The sequence below is a fragment of the Eublepharis macularius genome, chromosome 5 (genome assembly GCF_028583425.1).
Source record: "Eublepharis macularius isolate TG4126 chromosome 5, MPM_Emac_v1.0, whole genome shotgun sequence".
Taxonomy (NCBI): domain Eukaryota; kingdom Metazoa; phylum Chordata; class Lepidosauria; order Squamata; family Eublepharidae; genus Eublepharis; species Eublepharis macularius.
Genome location: NC_072794.1, coordinates 133258270 through 133279305, shown reverse-complemented (window position 1 = coordinate 133279305; position 21036 = coordinate 133258270). Strand labels below are relative to the sequence as shown.

Sequence of the window (21036 nt, the reverse complement as noted above, 5' to 3'; positions counted from 1 at the left end):
TGTAGAGTCTCTGGCAAAATCACTTAGCCTCTCCCCTACTAAGTTTGTCAATTGGATGAACCAAAGTCCTTCTGTTTCTTCCTCTTTCCCCCTCCCTTCTATCACTTTGTTGTCTTCTTTATCTCAAATTTTAGATTTTAAGCTCCTTGGAGTGGGGGTCTATTAAGTGCCAGAAACATGGGAGCATTATGTAAATAATAAATATAAGTTCCCCTGTTTCATCAACACTCTGATTTCCTAAGTTTTATTGTTGTTGACTAACTAGTGATTTGCTCAACATATAGCATGCAACATCAAATAATATGGGAGGACTGTGAGCAAGATGCAAATAGTTATGACCCTAGATGCAGATTGTCATGTATTGTGAACTAGGCTGGAATGGCAACTCAACATTTGCCCCAACTGGATGTTTGGCCGCAGCGTATGAACTACTGAAGTTAGTTCACTCCCACAATTTGCTATAACATTTGGCTGTCCTTCTCTGCATAATCAGCCTGGTTTAAATATGATTTCCAGGAACAGGAGATAAAACCATGAAATCTAACACTTTCACTGTGACAAAGGCATGAAATGTGAGAGCTCTGAACAAGAATGGTATGGTGGCACTGTGCACACAATAATGTCGCATCTTGCTCGAATACTAAAGAGCATGTTTTAGTTACTTAGAACTGTTACCTGCGCTTTTTTTTTAATATTACATGGGATTTGACCAGCACTCTTCATAATTCCACCTTGGCAAAATATTACAATTTTTCTATTAAGGTATACATTGTATTGTCGAAGGCTTTCACGGCCGGAGAACGATGGTTGTTGGGGGTTTTCCGGGCTGTCTTGCCGTGGTCTTGGCATTGTAGTTCCTGACGTTTCGCCAGCAGCTGTGGCTGGCATCTTCAGAGGTGTAGCACCAAAAGACAGAGATCTCTCAGTGTCACAGTGTGGAAAAGATGTAGGTCATTTGTATCTACTCAGGAGGGGTGGGGTTGAGCTGAGTCATTCTGTAAGAGTTTCCCAGGGTGTGGAATGCTAATGGCGGGAGGCTTCACTGTATCCTGAGGTGGTTCTTTTGCATATGGATTGGTGCTTGATGTGCTAATCTTCTCTGCAGGGCTATTGTCGGGTGTGGAGTGTTTTGTTGGCCTGGTGTTTTTCAGAACTGGAGCCCATGCTCTGTTCATTCTTAAGGTTTCTTCTTTCCTGTTGAAGTTTTGCTTATGCTTATTCACAAGCATAAGCAAAACTTCAACAGGAAAGAAGAAACCTTAAGAATGAACAGAGCATGGGCTCCAGTTCTGAAAAACACCAGGCCAACAAAACACTCCACACCCGACAATAGCCCTGCAGAGAAGATTAGCACATCAAGCACCAATCCATATGCAAAAGAACCACCTCAGGATACAGTGAAGCCTCCCGCCATTAGCATTCCACACCCTGGGAAACTCTTACAGAATGACTCAGCTCAACCCCACCCCTCCTGAGTAGATACAAATGACCTACATCTTTTCCACACTGTGACACTGAGAGATCTCTGTCTTTTGGTGCTACACCTCTGAAGATGCCAGCCACAGCTGCTGGCGAAACGTCAGGAACTACAATGCCAAGACCACGGCAAGACAGCCCGGAAAACCCCCAACAACCAAGGTATACATTATTTTTATCTTAAGCTATATAATAAAGCAGCATGGGGGAGACCTGTGATACACCACAGACGAGGTAGCTTATTATGTGACATCTGTTTTCTGAAAGGCTCTTACAAGAGAGTTATACGCAGTGTTTAAAAACCAGCCCTTTTACTGCAGATTCAGTCACGTGTAAGTAACAAAACCAACAAAAATGGAAACATTTTGGAAAGTCCTGAATGCTAATACCTTGCTTGAAATTGCTTATTTGCCTCCCACAGTATTATAAAAAATAGCACATCACAGAGTCAATTTTTTCCCCCATAGTAAGCAAAAGTGTGTCATTGAAAGAAAGATTCAACAAGCATTTTGGGCCAGGAGCATCAAGAGTTTGGTGGCAGAAAGTGCTATCAAGTCACAGCTGACTCGTGGCAATCTTGTAAGGCTTTCAAGGCAAGTGAGTAGCAAAGAAGGTTTGTCATTGTCTGCCTCTGCATAGTAATCCTGGACTTTCTTGGTGGTCTACCACCCAAGTTCTAACCAGGGCTGACCCTACTTAGCTTCTGAAATCTGATGAGATCAGGCTAGCCTGGGCTAGTCTAGTAAGCCCTAAAAACCTGATTTTGCAATATACTTCTGTAGGCTCTGGAACCTTCCAGAGCATTTAAAAGCCACTTTCCCCTCTTAAGTGAGATGTGCAAGAGTCCCATCCTGGCAGGTGCACCTGGACACTAGATATCAAGCAAATGTTGGAAGCTTATAATTTGGGCTGGAGAGGACTTCAGATTTGCCGCTCGATAGGCACTTGCAATGATTAGGCACCTTTTAAAATCTTGGTCAACTTTTTCCCTTTAAAGAGTGTCATAGTACAGTTAACTTGAGGTCTGCTTAAGAGGAAAAGGTATTAAGGGACAGGCTGGCTACAGAGTCACACTTTTTTGTGGTTTAGGAACTAGGTGTAGCCCTCCTTGGAAGAAGCAGCCGGCAAAGCCTAATAAAATGAGAAAGACCTGAAGCTGGGAAAGGAAAGATGCAGGTGTATTCTGTTTTGGTACAGATGGTTGTTGTTGGTGGTAAAAACTGTTGTTTTATTAGGAGAGCATAATGCAGGGATCATTTATTTAGAAATATGGTGTCTGGTTCATACTGAATCCAGCAAAGCTATCACCAAATTTACTTTAAAAGGGCTAAGGTTGCCAATTTTGGCATGGGACATCCCTGGAGATTTAGGGTTGGTGGAATTTAGGGAGGGAGAGAGTTCATCCCATAGCGTCTATCCACTGAAGCTGCCATTTCCTTCTGGGGACCTGAACTCTGTAGCCTGGAGATCAGTTGCAATTCGGAGAGAACTCCAGGCACCACCACCTAAAAATGCAACATTTGTTTAAATATTACGTCTTACAAAATGATTAATGTTTGCAAGTTGGTGCATAGCACCTCTTCAAAGAGCTTTTTAACATTGGTATCTAAGAACAACTATTTCACCTGAGTAGCCTAGCAACTAATTCACCTGAGTAGCCAAGGGGCTAATCATTTATTTAAGCCCCCCTCTCTTATTGCATCCTGTATAACCGTTTCAGAAACACCTATACTTAACACCTGAATTTAATGAATTAAATAACTTTATTTATATCTCACTTTTATCACCAAGATTCAAGGTGGATTACACAGTGTAAAACAATGCAATCAAATAGCATGAGACACATACTAAGCAATGCAATAAGACTACGATTACAAAAATTAGAAACAATGCAAAAAAGCAGTATGCTAAAAAAAACCACCTCAAACACCAAGAAAAAGAAAAATAATAGTGGGTTCATTTGCAAAGTATAGCACTCTTTTCTGCAAATGGAATCCCATTTCAGTAGTTTTTGAACCATTACAGTTTATGGAAACGTGAAAAAAAGTTGGCAGTCTTGCTTGACAGAAAGTTGAGCTACACTGACAAGTATTCTTTGCTGCTATTGGTTGGAATGAGCAGCCAATCTGTGAGGACTGAGACAATTGCCCCCTCCCTTTAAAAATGGACCTGCTGAGCTGACTTTACATAGCCTCATGTAAATATTCAGGCTTGACACACAAAAACTGTTTTATCAAAATGATGGGAGACTCTCCCCCCCCCCCCCCCGCAAGCAGTCTCTAATGACAGCAAAGAAAATTTGTCTGGGTTTCCCCTAGTGGGCTTCCATCCCCAGAGGATAAAGTGGGAGAAACAATCCATGTAGCAAAGCAGTTTGAAAACAGACTATAGCACTCCTAGGGGACTAACAATATTTACTTGTGCCATAGGAATAAAGAAAAGTTGGGGGGATAGTGAAATTACAAGTGTGCATTGCTGGCCCACATGGATAAAATGGAGTAGAGGACAATGTAAGCCACTTTGTTACCCACTGGGGAGAAAGGTGGGGTATAAATGAAATAATAATAAATAAATAGTAAGAGGAATGTTGCCTTTCTGAGACACAAAGGCCTTTCTGCCTTTGTGAGACAACACAATAGCAAAAGATTGCATTTCAATATCCTCCTCCCATCTTATATCAGCCCGACATTCAAATATCAGCCCTACATTCATATTAAAATGTTTGTTTTATTCCACCTTGCCAGCAACCCCAGAAACTGTGCTCCTATAAAGATGCTGAGGAACAAACCCACTATTCTGTGACAGATCACGATCAACCACAGGATTTTACTGCTGATTGCAGCAGCTGGGTGTTCGATTGGGTTACAGTGCTACATGAAAGGGGAGTACATTGCTACAATGTACTTCCAATTTAAATTGCCTCCCTGAATAGATGGGAAAGAAAAAATAAATTAAGAAGAAAAAAGACAGGTACTCACTGTATGTGAGGAAGGGAATGGCAAACCACCCCGTAACAAAAGTCTGCCAAGAAAACGTCATGATGGTTCCCCCCATGGTTCAGTAATGACTCGGTGTTTGCACAGGGGACGACCTTTACCTTTACTCACTGTATGGCATCTCCGTTTGCAAGGCAAACATAAACCACAACTTGCTCAGATGGCAAGCTAATATTTAGTTTGTGATGTACAGAAAATGGGGGTCAGGGACAAGGAGGAAGGATCCAGTGAGGGAGCCTGAAACACTTTTAATGCTTATTCAATGCTTATTCATGAAGCAGCAAACCATCATTTGCAGTTACGTTTAAACCAAGCCAAAATGTATGTGGAGAGGTAAGGAAATCAAGCACAAATACCATGCCCTCTGATGCTTTTCTTATTCATAAGGAAAATGCACACTGTCCAAGTTCTGAAGAGTTTTTCATTATTATTTTACAGGCCCAATTAAGCCAGATACGGATGTCCCTTCAGTGGGCAACTAGGTGTGCCTGTCAGGCTTTAAACGGGGACACTTAACAGTATGCTATTTTTCTTTTATGCAATCAGTTTGTCTGGGGATAGACAGGAAGTGGATAGGCCTGCCTGTCTTATTCCCCGTCCTCTACTCCCGCTTGCCACTTGCTGTGCTTCTCCCCAAGGAACATATCCATGTCACACCATTTTGTTGCTGTGATGCATCAAGGTAAATGCTGGATATCTGGCAGATTAAAACTGGCCCATTTTAGTTGTAAAACATGCAATTGTTTTGGAAACAAGATATCCCTAGTTCTTGGAAAGCCAGGGTACTAAATAGGAACATGCTCATATTCAAAACAAATATGAATGTTTCTGGAACATGGTGTCTTGATTATTTCATCATTCTCTCTTTTTGACCTTAAATGACACTGTGTCCCTGATGGGGCAAACAAACACAGTTTAGATGACCCAGTAAGCATGCTGCAATTTCTTGTTTTGTCTACTGGCCTGCAGTGGTTAATCCCACACTCTCTGCTGGGGTAATCGTTGTCCCAGTCGGTATTTCCTGGGGGGTTTGATGCACCAGGTGATCGCGGCCCAACACTATTTTGAAATTCAGATGAAATATGTGAAAAGTCCTAAGTGGGGAAGAAAAGAGGAAGAAGAAAAGAATAAAATTACATACGAGTAAGGGTGGATCAGTCCAGTATGCTAGTGCTTGGTAGAATACATATCCCAAGCAGAACAAAGAGAAGACACAGCTGAGCAGAGCTCTTAAATGTATAGATAAATAGCAATGTATTCAAGCCAGTGGGACTTGGACATGTGCTCAAGAACTTTGATTAATTAGGGGCAGAATGGAGCAATTTTCTATTCTTATTCCCTTCTTTGATTTACATGGTGTTTTGAGAGAACTTTATCACCTGGATTGGATCCAGATTAAATTCTCCATTAACAAAAGTGGAAGGGCAATTTCTGTTAATTCCCTCTTTCTGCTGTAGAACCACCCCATAGTCCCCTATCCTCCAAGGGCTGAATTGCATAGAAATCAGTGGGCTACAGTAGGAGGAGGGAAGCAGGCAGTTTCCGTTCCAGTGCCAAAACATTTCATCTGGATCAAACCCTAAATGTGCTGTATGTATTATACATACTATGTATATATTTATTTATTTATTCGATTTGATTTCTATTCTGATCTGCCCACAAGTGGGCTCAGAGCAGATCACAACATTTAAAAATATACAATAGATAGAATACAATTTCTGCAGTAATATAAACATTAAAAACACATCGATTATAACACAGCCATGCACATTTTGCCCTACCCCTCAAACTAAATAACCTGCAGGGCGGGTGGCCAGTCATAGATGTTACAGAACCCGACGGGGGGCATATACTCCCCCCATGGCAGGAGGCCGATACAATACCTTAGGTGGTATTGATGTATGATGCCTTTGCTACTGTCTAAGCATTGTTTTTGCAGTCATAACCATGCTGTGCCCAAATACAGTTCTGTCTGCAGCGACACATTACAGTAGTTAAATTTAAAGTAACTTAAAAAAACTCAAAGTATACGAGTATTGTTTACTTTCATATGATGCCACTTTTTGACAGTCCAGAGATGCAGGGAGTCCTAAGTGACAATCCCACTTGAGTTGCTGTTGCCAATGATGTCGTGTTTGTGTATGAGCTAATCATAATCTGGTGGCTAATGTACATTGACCTGAGAAATGTGGGATCTGGGCAGTGGCACAGAGCTCAAACAAAGAGTCTTATGAGCTCTGTAGATAATTTAGGCCAATAATGCAAAATACTTGATTTTTAAAGCTCCGGAACTCTGACCCCACATAAATCCCATTGATTCTAATTACTGTTGGTTCAGCTTCACAGTAATTTTTCAGGAGTGAGTTTAAGCATTTTGGCCTAAATCAGTAAGTGGATAATTTAGCACTAAAATAAACAATTATGGCTATGCAAAAATGTTTGCATTCATTCATGCAGATCAGTTCTCCCTTAATTCATATATGCAAATATGTTCAAATGATCCTAGATTGACTTGTAGTAGACAGAGGAAGATCTGAAATACAGTTGTTTTCCCCCTACCCCTAACATCCTCTGGTAGCTTTTAAGCTGATGTAGCCCTGGACCCTTTGGAGGATCAGTGAAGACTGACTGGCTTCCCCACTCCAGTGTACAGGGAGCTCTGGGAGAGATGAAGCTGCTTCCCCACAGAATTCTACTATATACTTCAACACTCTGGGTGATAAATCCAAAGGATCTCCTGTGATGCACAAGCTACATCCTAATAAAGGCAACTGAAAATGAACCAGTATAACTTTGATATGCTGGCAAAATCTTTCTGATGGATATTTTCTCCATTCATTACCTTAACCGCACTACTCCCCCACAAATAACGCAACCATATGCTAATGCAGTAGTGATAAATTTTTACTTTGGAGATGCCCAAAGTGGCATCTCCAAAGGCACTGCCCTTTGGAGATGCCAAAGATGTCAGTCCCTTTCGATGACAGAGAAGTAAAACCTTCCAAAGCAGATGATTAAAGTTATTGTGCGATCCAGAAAATTTTTGCTGTCAATGAACCCCTCCTGTCTAACAAGCCATCTTAGCATGAAAACTCAACCATTAAGCCATTCCTGCTTAAGAACAGAAATCAGGAGGAACCAACAGACTCACCTGTTGGCCTGGTGGTGAAGAGTTTATCGGGGGCTGTACCTGTAGTGCCATGGAAGGAGACAGGATGGGTTGCTGTGGGACCTGCTGCATGCTGAGGGGCTGGTTGAGGATGGAACCCTGCGGGTGGTGCAAAGAGAGCTGCTGATGGAGAGGGGGGCTGATTTGGAAGGATGGGGGTGGCGAGGCACTGATGCTGGGCAGCATGGGCTTGGAGTTGAGGCTCCTGGAGAGACTGGGGTGAGGGTGTCCACGGTAACTCTGCAGATCTGATGGGGACAAGAAGGAACCCAAGCCAGGATATGGTGATGAGGCCTGTGGTGGCATCGTGTACAAGGGCTGTTTTGGTGGGATCATTTTTGAGGGTTGATTGGTTTGGGCACTTTTTGTCTCCCCCTGGTCAGCTGAGCTCTGTGGGAGGAACAACAAACAGACAAACCCAAAACGGATTGCAAATGAAAGTTATTTAAATGAAGCTAACAAAACATAGGCATTCAGATTATTCAAAGGTGGTGTTGTCCCCTGCATCTGGAAGATGCTAAGAATAAGCTGGAAGATACACATAACACATCTAACCAATGTTTGAATCTCATCAACGGAGGAAAAAATAAAACTGAAATCAATGTGCCATTCAGACGTTTTCCTCTGAAGCTGCACCTTTTTAAAAAAACTATGATCAAGGGCTACTGAAAAAACAGGCAACTAAGTTTGTATCATCTGTCCCATTTTTATCCCATCCTTCTTCCAAGAAGCTCTGGGGTAGCACATATAATTCCCCCCTCCACTATCTCCTCACAGCAACTGGGTAAGAGAGAGTCTGTTTGCCTGTTTATACATTCTCATTGAATTATTTTATATATGCTTTATTTTAAATGCTTTTTAATGGTTTGATGTTTGCAGCCTTGGGGACCCTCTTTGGGTGGAAGGACAGCATAGAAATGTTTTAAATAAATAAATAGATAGTTACAATACTGAGTTTCAGTTCTGTGATAATCCTGGAAAGTTTTCTCTAGCGATGCATAAATTGACATAGATAGGTATTTTGGGATCATTCATGTCCCCTTTTCTTTTTTGCAGGGGGGCAGGGAAGGGGCTGACAGTGGTGATAAAAAGGGGCATGGCTTACAAAAGGTCCAGATAAATCAGAGATCCAAGCAGCGAAAGCCCCTCGCTTTCTGTTCAGTTTCCAGAGACCTAGCATGGCTGTCCTTGTTTTCCAAGCACATGGGCCTATGTGATTGCCTTGTTCCCTTGAAGGCCATTTCATCCACAGTTTTAATCCTGCAACTGAATCACCAGGACTGGTTTAGGACATAGTATTATTTCCCATGGTAATAGATCATGATGCAGTAAAATAAGGCTTATAGTTTTTGTGGGAAGTCAAATAAGCAAAGGGGAGGGAGGTATATTTATTAATATCAAGAGACATTCTGCATTTTGGAGGGTGTTTTGTTAGGTAAAATATAGACCCTCTAGCTTTTCCACACATAGCCTTATAAACAGTACAAATGGACTCTCTGGTTTATACAACACAGAACTTTTAGACATGATAACTATTTTATTTGAGACACTTTAAAATATTAGAGTGTTTTATAATTATTACCTTATTAATCCTTACTGCCACCCTGTGATTATTATTTCTATTTTACTAACCAGGAATGGTGGCTGGGGCTATATTGAGATTTAACTACAAACTACAGTTTGTTGTTTGTTTTTTAAGGGAATTTATATGCTGTCTCTCCAGAAAACTGCTCAAGGCAGCTTACAACTAATGAAAATAAAACCATCAAAAAAAAGCAATGAAAACAAGCAAGTACCAATCAATAGCACAATCAGTAAAGATCAGGTCCAGGCTATTAAAACTAGCCAAGGTATAAGAACAAGATAAAATACACTTCGAGCAGCCTAGAATGATGTAAATAAAATTATCCTTGAACCAGAAGAAGACCATAAACTATTTAAAAGATAAAACACTTAGTTCAAAGCTGGATTAAAAAGGAATGTTTTAGCCTGGTGCCCAAAAGAAAGTAAGGTAGGTGCCAGAAGGATTTCACGGGGAGGGCATTCCAAAGGCAAAGTGCCACCAATGAAGAGGTCCTCTGTCTGATTGTCACACACCTTATTTCTGAAGGTAAGGCAGAGAGAACAGGGCTTCAGAAGATGACCTGAGCTGGCAGGGACACAATGTGGGTGAAGGTGGTCCTTCTAGTACCCTGGCCCCAAGCCATTCAGGGTTGTAAAGGTAAGAACCAGCACTCTGAATCGTGCCTGGAATCAGATGGGCAACCAGCACAGATCTTTCAGCACAGGAGTGATATGATCCCTGTATCCAGGCTCTGACAATAACCTGGCTGCTGCATTTTGGACCAACTGAGGTTTCTGAACAGTTTTCAAAGGCAGTCCTGCATAAAGTGCATTATAGTAATCTAACTTGGGCCATTTCCACACATCCTTAAAGGGATGGCCCACTCCCCGAATGCTGGTGGTTTTTTTCCTTCACTCCACGTCTTTGATTGCAAAACGGTAGCAAGTTGTCTGACTTCTTTTATTTTTTGGCATATTTTGAGGATGCAGGAAAGTGTGGGAAATTGAGTTTTCAGAAAAGGTGCCGAAAAACAGAAGCCAAATGGCCTGCTACCGTTTTGAAATTGGAGACGTATGGAGTGAAGGAGAAAAGCCACCAGCGTTTGGGGAGTGGGCTGTCCCTTTAAGGATGTGCGGAAATGGCCTTAGATATGTGCTGACAATAAGGCTGGGAGACCCTTCGATTCATGTGGTTTGAAATCCCAGTCTGTAGGCAAGAAATGTGGGGGTCTGAACAAAGCAGCAAATTCTGGTTAATCATAAACCAGAAAGTCTTCAATTCTCAAACAGCATGCAAAGGAAGAAAGGGGAGATGTGGAGTGCTGGAACCTGAGGTTCTTTCTTATAATAACAAAATATGGTTTACTACTACATCTGAATGCAGCCAGAGCAACAGATACTTCCCAAAGCCACACACTGAGTTCACATTGGAATGTGGAGAGTTGAAACCTGTCAAAAATCCCAAAATGAACCCTCATTGCTTGGGGCAGGAAAAGGTATCTCAGTCATAATGAGGCTTGGAAGAGCTGGGTGGGGGGACTGGTGGTTCCTAATTCTTACTGACTAACTAATGAAGGCAAAAAGCCTCAAATTGAGGGAGAATTTGTTGAGTACAGTATATGATATCTACCATGCCACCTGCTCCATTTTGTGGATTGCTTCAAAAGTAGGTCTGCTGTACCTGTTTTTTAAAACATTTATTTACCTATCTAAAGCAACAGATGAGATTTTAAGCCATTTACTAGCAAAGGTGTGTGTGAGGGGTTGCCACTAAATGTCCTAATTTCAGGTTTATTTAAATATGAAAGTCACCTTTTAAAACTCTCCTTTAAAAAAAATCCATAACAGTTATTATTGCTGCTTTGCTAAATGCGGCAAGATACTGCGCCAATGAATTATATGCAGCGTGAATGGAATACCAATATCTAAATATCCAACCTTTAATACATTCAGTGCAGTTATGAATCTTTTTAAACACTTAAACCAACGAAAGGGACTTGGATTATTTCCTTTTTGACCTTTTCGCCATAGCTCTTAACCTTCAAGTATGGCTCTGTTAACTCCCCAGGCAAGGTTCCTCAGCGCTTTTTCCACAGCATGAAGTGTATGTTTACCTCAGTTTTAATTACACTAAAATTAAAATTATGGAACATTTTTAAAAAGAAAATTAAATGTAATTCCATTCAATATTAACTTCAGACCTGAAGTCTCTGTTTGGCCAGTTGCATGGCTGACTTCAGAAACTGTGGTTTTTTAGCACTCTGCAAGCCACACAGAGAAGTCTGGTCCAGCCCAAGGATGCTTATTATTCAACCCTCTTCCACCACTGGCAACCTACAGGCCAAAGGCTAAACTACACATTATTACCTGTGACATGACTGTTGTCATCCTGCCTCAATGTATTTTCACTTTTATCAAATCCCAAAACATTCTTTCCTGTTTCTTCATTGATCCACATCTACTGACCCCCCTCGAGGCCCACTTATCAACATTTCTTCCTCATTTCCAACTACTATTTCTTTCTGTGACAACATATACTTTTCTGAATAGGCAGTACCAAAGCAAAGCACTTTGCTTTGAGGTACCCTAGACAGCACTGTGCACTCCTGACCTCTAATCCTATAATGTATGAGGTCTCAGGACACAGCATATGAAGTGCTGAAGATTGATGATCTGCAAATAGGACAGAATAATACAAGGCATAAAATGGGGAGGAAGAATAACAGGCATGACCAAATTTTTCAGTGGAAGCATTGAGCTAGGGGGCAACAGACAGCCATGCTTGGCTGCTTCCAATGATCTTAATGATCATGTACTGTAATTGCACACAGGAGCCAATAACTATATTCAAATATTTTTATGAATTAATAGTGGGTGATAATCACAATTCTACATGAATCCTTTTTGTACCATTCTCTAACTTTACTCTTTTGTATGCTCCCCATAGAGCAGAGTGGTAAGTTGCAGTACTGCAGTCCAAGATCTGCTCACGACCTGAGTTCGATCCCGGCAGAAGCCAGGTTCAGGTAGCCGGCTCAAGGTTGAGTCAGCCTTCCGTCCTTCTGAGGTCGGTAAAATGAGTACCCAGTTTCCTAGGGGTAAAGTGTAGATGACTGGAAAAGGCAATGGCAAACCACCCTATAAAACGTCTGCCAAGAAAACGTCGTGATGCGACGTCTCCCCGTGGGTCAGTAATGACTTGGTGCTTGCACCTTTACCTACCTATGCTCCTGATCAAGTTGTTTTTTAAAAACAAGCTCTTCAGAACATACTGTTGAAGAGAGACTCAGAGGGGAGGTGAATTTTCTTCCCCCACTCTGGTTCCTATTACAGTCCTTTAGCTCCATTTCCCTTCCTTCTGCTTCTCCTGCTTCCTCCCACTCTTTCCTGCACTCTTCATGCCTGCCCACTCCTTGTCTTCCTCCACCAACCATCTTTCAATTTCACAGTAGAGTAGATAACCACCAAAATTTTGCAAAACTATCCCACAGGATCTCGTCAGCCATTTTATGTTGACTAGTTAATCACAGACAATACTGCTTATGATTGCCTAGGGCTTAGGGTTGCCAGGTGCCCTTACCCTCCTGGCGGGGGGGGGGGGAGAACTTGTCACCTCCAGGAAGTGACATCAATGTCCAAGTGTGGGAGTGCTGTCAGGGTGGTGCGATGACATCACTCCCAGGAGTGATGCCGCGCCGCCCTGGGAGCACACCCGGGAGGCCTGTTCCCCTGCATTTCCCCTCCCCTGTCAACCAGGTGAATGGTGGCAGGGAGCAGAGGTGGGAGCAGGGAATCCCCTGCCACCACCAGGGGTCCTGGGATCCCTACTAGGGCTAGGCAATCCAAAACAGCTGCTGAGATCTTGAGAGGTAGTTTTGCAAGATCTTGCCACAACCTATTTTATGTATATTTTTCACTCTCCCTCCCTGTTTTGTTAAATTTAACCTTTTTCTGCAAACCTGGGAATTCCCCCAGATTTGCGGAAACATCTCCCCATTCTGTACCTGGCCTTGCTGTGCGTTTTTTTAAACAATATACATGCTGAGGCTACATTCAGAAATATATATAAGAACTCTTTACTGAACCAGACAAAATTTCTCTTTCTTACAATGGCCACCCAAATCTCTCCCAAATAATGAAAAATGCACCCCCTTCTCCAGTACCCTTGTAGCCTTTTTTGCCTGTTTACTTTCTAGTATCTCCAAAATGAAACAATCTCTCCTTTTACATGACCATCGATCTTACCCTTTCCAAAACATTCACCATTCTAGAAATTCTATAATCAAAATGATGAAAATATGGCTGAATCTTGTGGGTATCTGTAGAGTGGAATCCGGAATTATTTGATGCAGAATTCGTCAGACCCAGAACACTGATAAAAACTCTCTCCTATTCTAAATCAGCCTCAAATGATAAACCACCAGATGGGCTGTATGTATAGTTCAAAACACCATTCCCTGGCAGTATATTGCTTGCAAGAAAATGTGAACTGCAGAATACTGAGAACCACAAGGGCTTTGAAAGGGTTTGAATGTGAACTGAACCACTCCTATTTTAAAACAGTTTAGAAGAACTGTGCAGATGATTCTATCTTTGATTATGAGACTAAACAAGACTATACTGGAACCTTACTGTACGGGTGGGCAAAAGATTCCCTATTTTATAATTAATTAATTAATTCAGTGTATATCCTGCACTTCCTGCGAACAGGCTCAGGGTGGCTAACAATAACAGTAATAAATATAAATTTAAAAGCAGAAAACTATAAAACCAAGTCACAAATCTCAATAATTCAATCTCAGTTTCAGGCATCTATTTTTATCAATGTCTTTGGTTTTCTGCTTTTCATTGTTGGTTCTGTATTTGTATTAATTTGTATTGTGTTTGAATGCTGTATGATTCCGATAGCACAATATAAATATATATATATACATTTATGTATACAATATATGTATAATTTATAAGGCTGCCATACTGATGCACAAATGATGTTGAAAAATGCATACATTTTATGGGAAACATTTGGTGTGAGAGAGGTGTGAAAATAATCACCGATTTTATTCTCACAAGGGAAAAGCAAAGTCAAATGGCAATTTTCCAACTGAAACAGAGATGAGAAATTAGAAATTATCTATTCCTTGATCAGGCGGGCACAACCAAGTTATGACTTTAGTTATAGGAAAACTTGTCTCAAAATACTTCTCAAAACCCCAGGAAACCAGGTCTTATTCTGGTGCAGCATCTTCACAATGTTTTCTTGAGCCATGCCACAGAGTATTTTGCTTAGCTCTCACAGAAGGTAGTTAACACTGAAATTAGTTTTGATAGCATGGTTACAGTGTGTTTCTTATAAAGTTGCTCCTCCCCAGAGATTTTCAGGAGTTGCAACTAATTTATCATTGCCACATCCACAGAGATTCACGTATGAAACATAGTCTGTTACCTTGGAAACCAAGCTGGCCCGGTAGGCTGCCAGAGCTTTTAGATACTCCTTCTTTGCTGCTTCGGTTTTCCGTTTATATGCCTGAAAGGGTTAAGAAGAAATATTAATTAAAATAATGGAATAGAATGGTGGTACTCTGTGCTGTGGTTTACCATTTGCATGTGGTCCACAGGGGTCCATGGCTCTGTTCAAGTATACCTGATGTGAAAACACAACTGAACTTCCAAAGACAGAAGCTCAGTCTTGCATCAAACCACATACACCCATTAAATAGAAATCGGAACCTAGAAATTAGAACCCCATTGCCTAGAAGTTAGAACCCAGTTTTCTTCCTTCTTAGCATTTATTTATGTTTCCCTAGTAAATTAGAGTTCACTGGGCTGTCTGAAGAGGTTACAGTTCTCCTTTTAGTGATACGTTGCAATTTGAACTTGTCGGTTGCTCAGTAAGAAAAATTCTGGCAACAGAAGAGCCCCCGCCCCTGTATACACCTATTTTATAAATGGTTTGGGATCAGGATGCTTCAAGGATCAACTATCTCTATGTGGACTTCCTTGAGAACCAAGACCTTCATCCATAGCAAGGTTTGTAACAAGCTGAGATGAGGCCTTTTCTGGTATCCCCCACCCCCATCTTCATAATGGAGCGGAACTACAAGTGACAAAAGGCACAGGTTGGACACTTGTCAGCTTCCCTCAGGTTTTGATGGGAAATGTAGGAAGCTTGGCGGAACGTTGGACAAGTGACAGTAGAAAAGTCCATTGGGCAGCAGTCAGAGAGCCAAGCTGCAAGACTAGGATGCCTACATTTCCCATCAAAACTTGAGGGAAGCTGACAAGTGTCCAATCTGTGCCTTTTGTCACTTGTAGTTCTGCTCTCACTTGCTGCTGTGATACGTGTTCTTTTTGTTTCAGGCATCAGGTCAAGTTTGTTCTGTTTACTTATGCCTTTTGCTGGCATGGGTGATTTTTTTTGTACTGATTTTGATGTTGTTGCTGGTTTTTAAAATGCTTTAGTGCTAACATTGTGGTATGCGATTTTAATAAGCGGTGTTAAATTTTATTATACTGTGTCTTTAATCTTTTTGATCGGAAACCGATTAAAAAGCATATTGCTGAAAGATAGGACAGAATTTTTACCAAAAATACGTGCCCAGTCAATGCCTCACAATCAGGAGAGAGAACTTGATTTCCCTCAGAAGCTTAGATTCATAGCTATTGAAGCCAGCTGACACTCTGAGCAAGTAACGTTTTCAATGGTTTCTTGAAATAGAGCAAGAAAGCAGGACTTCAGGGCTTAGTGTGCATGGGCTAAAAGAGACCAGACATTGCTCGTGTTGGCACTGATGTGAGCACACTTTAGTTGCCTTGAAATCTGCAGGCTCCAGCTTCTCCTTTATATTTAGGAAACTCTCTAGTGAGGCTGTTCAATAATTACTGTTGTTAAAAGTGTGTGTGTGTGGTGGGGAAACCTTTTGTGATAAGATAATGGCTTTCTGGTCTCAGACTGCATTCAGAACAGTTACCTTGTACCCCATCTACAGTGGAATCCAATTTCAAGATATCAAAATTGAATACTATCACAGGATAGCTACCCAGTTAGTCGATGTTAGTATTCATGTGACTTTTCTGAAAATCTCCTGCAGTTGCCCTAATGTTACTAGGGCAATCAGCAGCTGTGATGTTTTGATTTGCATTTATACAGGGTAAAAAGTCTATTTCGGCCATTTATATGTAGGTGGAATTTGAAGTTTTCAAACTTTGCTACAAGGAAACTTGCTCTATAGTTAACAAGTGAAACTAATTTGAGCTTCAAAGACCCATCCCTATATCTGCAAAAGACTTCCATGAGAATATCTGGTTTGTCAGCGAATACATTTTTACTTTTAAAAATTTACTTTAAGTACACTCAGAAAGATTTAGCTCCAGGGAGAAGTTGCAGTTTTCTGGTAGATAATGATCCTTTCCTTTTCTCTTTCTCTCGCTCAAGGTGAGATGTTAGAAGGGAGCTTAACCAACATTTGATCTCCTTAGTCCTTAATCTCAAATTGAATTGATGCTCATGTGCAGCAAACTTCAAGAAAACCAAAGAAATCCAGGAATAACGGTTGCATGAAATGAAATGGAGGAATGCAATAAGTCATGTCCTTCACGTCTTTCCATAGGTTCGACATGTTAGTTCTTTCACAGCACTCCCCTTCACAGAACTGGCAATATGATAACTGTACAAACGAAACAGAGGAGGAGGAACTGAAAGAGGGGATAAGCCTTGCATTTCACTTTCCTAAATTCTAACTTCAGTCTGTCCCATAAAACAAAGTTCCTTAAAAGGTAGCCTGGGATTGTGAAAGTACAAAAGGTGTCATTTTCTCATGCCCATTTAGTACTATGAATATGGAGCCTTTTTGGTTTTCTAGGAATGGGGAAGGGATTCTCCTTGCCAGGGGAAGGGGACAGAATTGTCTCTCCCATCTTTTAAAAAGTGGGAACTCATCGTGTTGTCACTGTCTGCAGTCACTTACCTTTCATATTACCTCAGTGTACTACCTAGAAAATGCACTGATTGGTTGCTGGAAGCCAATAGCTCAGCCCTAGGAACTCTGATGAGTTGAATGGCAGTCTCTCTTAATACAAACATCGTATTACTTTCAATATAAAATGGAACTGTTTTCACTCTCGCTCAAGGTGCCCGGAAAATCCACAACCATGTTTTCACTATGTTTTCCAATGCAAATGATCTCAGCAGAGACAAAGGCGGTATTCTGAACTAGACATGGGCCCAATCCCAAAAAAAATTCCGATTCAGCCGTTCGTGGATCTGGGCTGCTGCCGAACGCAGGCCACCGATTCTAAACGATCAACTCTCGTTTCCGGTCCGCAATCGGGAATCGGGGAGGCCAGTGCCCAGGGCAACCGTAGTCAGGCTCTTGCGCGCGCGCACGCGCTCCTGAGTCGCCCCACCCACGCAGCAAGCCGGCTGTCCCGGTGTGCTGCGGAGCTGGCGGCAGCGCGAGTGGCTTGGAGGCTGCCCACGCCGTTCACCTACCCCGCAAGACAAGGGGCGGCCGGCTTGCCCACGCGCCCCTTGTCCGGGGGAAAGTCAAATGGCGCAGGCGGCCTCCTAGCCTCCTGCGCTGCCTTTTGTCTTTCCTTTGTGCCTACCTCCTTCCCCCTCCGTCCCCTGGTTTGCTGCTCCGTGGTTGGAAGGAAGCCTGCTAATCAAGGAAAGCTGGGCTTCCATTCGTGTTTCGAGGGTGACAGAAGGAGGGCAAACACAGCTCATTTCCTTGACTTCGTTGCCCTGGAAATAAATTACTAGCGCAAGAGTGTCTGCAATTCCAAACAGAAACTGACCCATCTGATCAAGTCCCGAACAAGCAAACTCCTGACCGCTGGATCGGTTGCCATGGACAGAACCGATTAGCTGAGTCACAATGGCGAAAACGCCAAAATCGGGGGGGGGGGTGAAATCGTAATTCAGATCGTGCCCATCTCTATTCTGCACCCATGGACAAACATAACCAATGGAAGTCCCCTCCCAAAATCATCTATAATCAACTGCAAGTATGTTGATCCTCATGGTCAGCCTAAGTAGTCATGTGATCGTCACACCAAAATATGCAAATGTTTATTACAGAAGTATTGTTACACTTCTGGTGCTTTAACTTTCCAGGGTACAAATTGCAGCAACCACCTGCCATTCTTCCATGTGGAGTGCCCCTATTGCTACAGCTGCATGCAGAAAGTACTATCTGATCTAGGACCTAGGCATAAACAACATATGTCCCATGGCAATACCACATGCAGATGTGATTGCTTCCATCTAGTACAACATGGGAGGAGCAGCTAAGAACTATCTTCTAAGGCAGGAACAAGACTGAAAATGAAGAGTTCCAGCTTTTAAGATGGCTCTTTTAAATCTTTGTAATGTTCTTAGCTGCTTCTTGATTTTTGTAGCCTCTGAAACATATTACTGTCAAAATTATAGGTTTTCTCTAATAACTATATTTCTTGGACTTACAAAAGCCTTATGCAATTTATCTATTTACAGTTTTAATAGACAGTTCAATATCAACTATTCAAAGACTCAAATTATGGTGTTTGGTAACCAAACAATGAAACATCAATGGTCATCCAATTCCACAGTTATTGACCTTTTCTTATTTGAAAGCCCCCTTTTTTCCAGAAGCAAATGGGGAAAAAAATATTTGTTCTGTCACATTCAAGATAAAACTGCCCACAAGGTACTTATGTTACAAAGAGACTCTAATCAAGCCTATTTTAAAATATATTGGACTATGTATTGTCGAAGGCTTTCACAGCCGGAGAACGATGGTTGTTGTGGGTTTTCCGGGCTGTATTGCCGTGGTCTTGGCATTGTAGTTCCTGACGTTTCGCCAGCAGCTGTGGCTGGCATCTTCAGAGGTGCTACACCTCTGAAGATGCCAGCCACAGCTGCTGGTGAAACGTCAGGAACTACAATGCCAAGACCATGGCAATATAGCCCGGAAAACCCACAACAACCATATATTGGACTATGCTTCTAATGGAAACAAAATATGAAGTTCTACTTTATCAAATGAATCTAGAATCCAGCAACATCTTTTTAAAGCATCTTTTAACTTTTTCTAAAATTACTCTGGGGTATTTGCTCAGACCGCAGACCAATCTAATTTTGCTATGCAAGGCTGCTGAAAGAACAAAATTAAAATGCTGAAAATCTGAAAGATGGCATTGTCAAAATTATATCCAGAGAAACCTTGTTTACACTTAATCAGAAAACTGGACCTTTGATCTGTAGATTTTTGGGTATAGATCTCACCCAAAATACAGACATGTGTTTGAGTTGTAATAAAGGGCTGCTGAATTCTGTGTCTATCTCTAATGTAAAAACAAGACCATGAGTCATATACCTACAATGTTTCTGCCCAAATAGTGGTAGGGGCAAATTTGTAATCATGCTGCTTAGAGATTTGAAGGCAACAGATATTTAGGGGGCCAAGCAAGACTTTTTGGACTCCCTATCTGATCGATCAGGATAAGAGATCTTTTTTTTTTTTTTGCATGCTTCACATTTGTTGTTATGAGGGGTCGGTGAGGCCCTAACTGGAGTTTGCAAGATTTGTGCAGGTTACTTAATTAGATTAGCTAGCGCCCTGAGGCATCCAAGGATGGGAGGAGGCACTCAAATCAGCCTCTGAGGGCTGGTGGAGGTTAATCCCTTGGTGCTGCACATCAGTGCCTGACCCTTTTCACTACTCTATATGGATGGAGGGGGTTGATGGGCAATATCTTTCTGCACAAGTTTGGTGTAGGTAAAGAGAAGTAGCATGGCCTGCGACCATGTTGAGCTTGGAGCCAAACCCAATGGGCAGCCTCCTGCGGTTTAATGCACAGTTTGTATTGCAATGAATAACTTACGTATTTTTTCCTGGTGTTTTCATTTCAAGACATGGGGGCAAGATAAACTTCACATCTCTCTCTCGCTTTAAAACTGTTCTTAATATTTGAGTTGCATTTGGATTTCCAATCAGTGCTGATTGTCATGACGGCCTGTGATTTGGCAGAAGCTACTCCCATTGGCCTTTTGCTCTGCTGCCGTATTTGGAAGGTGGTTGCATGCAAGTCAACGATACACACAGAATATAGGCACTGACTTCTGACATGCAACTAAGTGTCTTCCACAACACCATGTTGCTGCCAACACCATGCTAAAAAGGAATTCATGCAGAGTGTTGCACACAATCACCTCTGTGTGCAACACCAATGGCTATAAATCAGCACAAGTTGCAGCTCCCCTGCTGGAGGTGGGGGTAGTTATGAGAATTGGATGAGTAGCTTTTCATGACAAAATACAAACCTTTCAGACAGGAAATATAAAGGCTTCAGTCTTCAGTTGAAAAACTGCCAATTAATCAAAGTCCTACCTGCAACTTTTTGTGCAGAACTCTCCCACCCCCACTCCTCTCTCACACTCAAACTGAGAGATAACCAGTGTGATAACTTTTAGGATGGTACCAGCAGAAAAAGGCAGGTATGGATTCAGTCCTCATCTATCACTCAAAAGGTGGCTGGCACTGTTAGCACTAACTGCACAGACCGTCTGTTTGGGGATGTTTGTGTGGCCCCAATCTAGCAAGGATCACTGCGCTGGGATTTCTACTTGGTGCAGATCACCTGTGTTGGATTGGTATTTAATGCTTTAAATGTAAGTTAATTGCTAAGGCTAACAACAAGCAAAGGCTTAGTTCTCTGAGAGAGCTTTACCAGCATGCAGAGACCATGCATACACCGCTGCGCCTTCATCTCTATGATGATCTGATGAAATGTCAAATACAGTTTTCCCATTCACAATTTTTGTTCCAGTTTTCATCTGAGAGTAAAATGACT

The 21036-nt window shown here is 41.8% G+C and overlaps 1 protein-coding gene across 4 annotated transcripts in view; it reads right to left on the bottom strand.

The window, feature by feature from the left end:
- The window catches only part of TOX2 (TOX high mobility group box family member 2), a 297642-nt gene that overhangs the window by 8640 nt on the left and 267966 nt on the right, over positions 1-21036 (bottom strand). For all 4 annotated transcript variants that reach the window (XM_054979270.1, XM_054979272.1, XM_054979271.1 and 1 more), the window contains 3 exons: positions 14648-14728; positions 7624-8031; positions 5436-5566 (listed from right to left, as the gene is read on the bottom strand). In XM_054979270.1, the coding sequence (XP_054835245.1) occupies positions 5436-5566; positions 7624-8031; positions 14648-14728 (620 nt within the window). The remainder of the gene's footprint in view (positions 1-5435; positions 5567-7623; positions 8032-14647; positions 14729-21036) is intronic.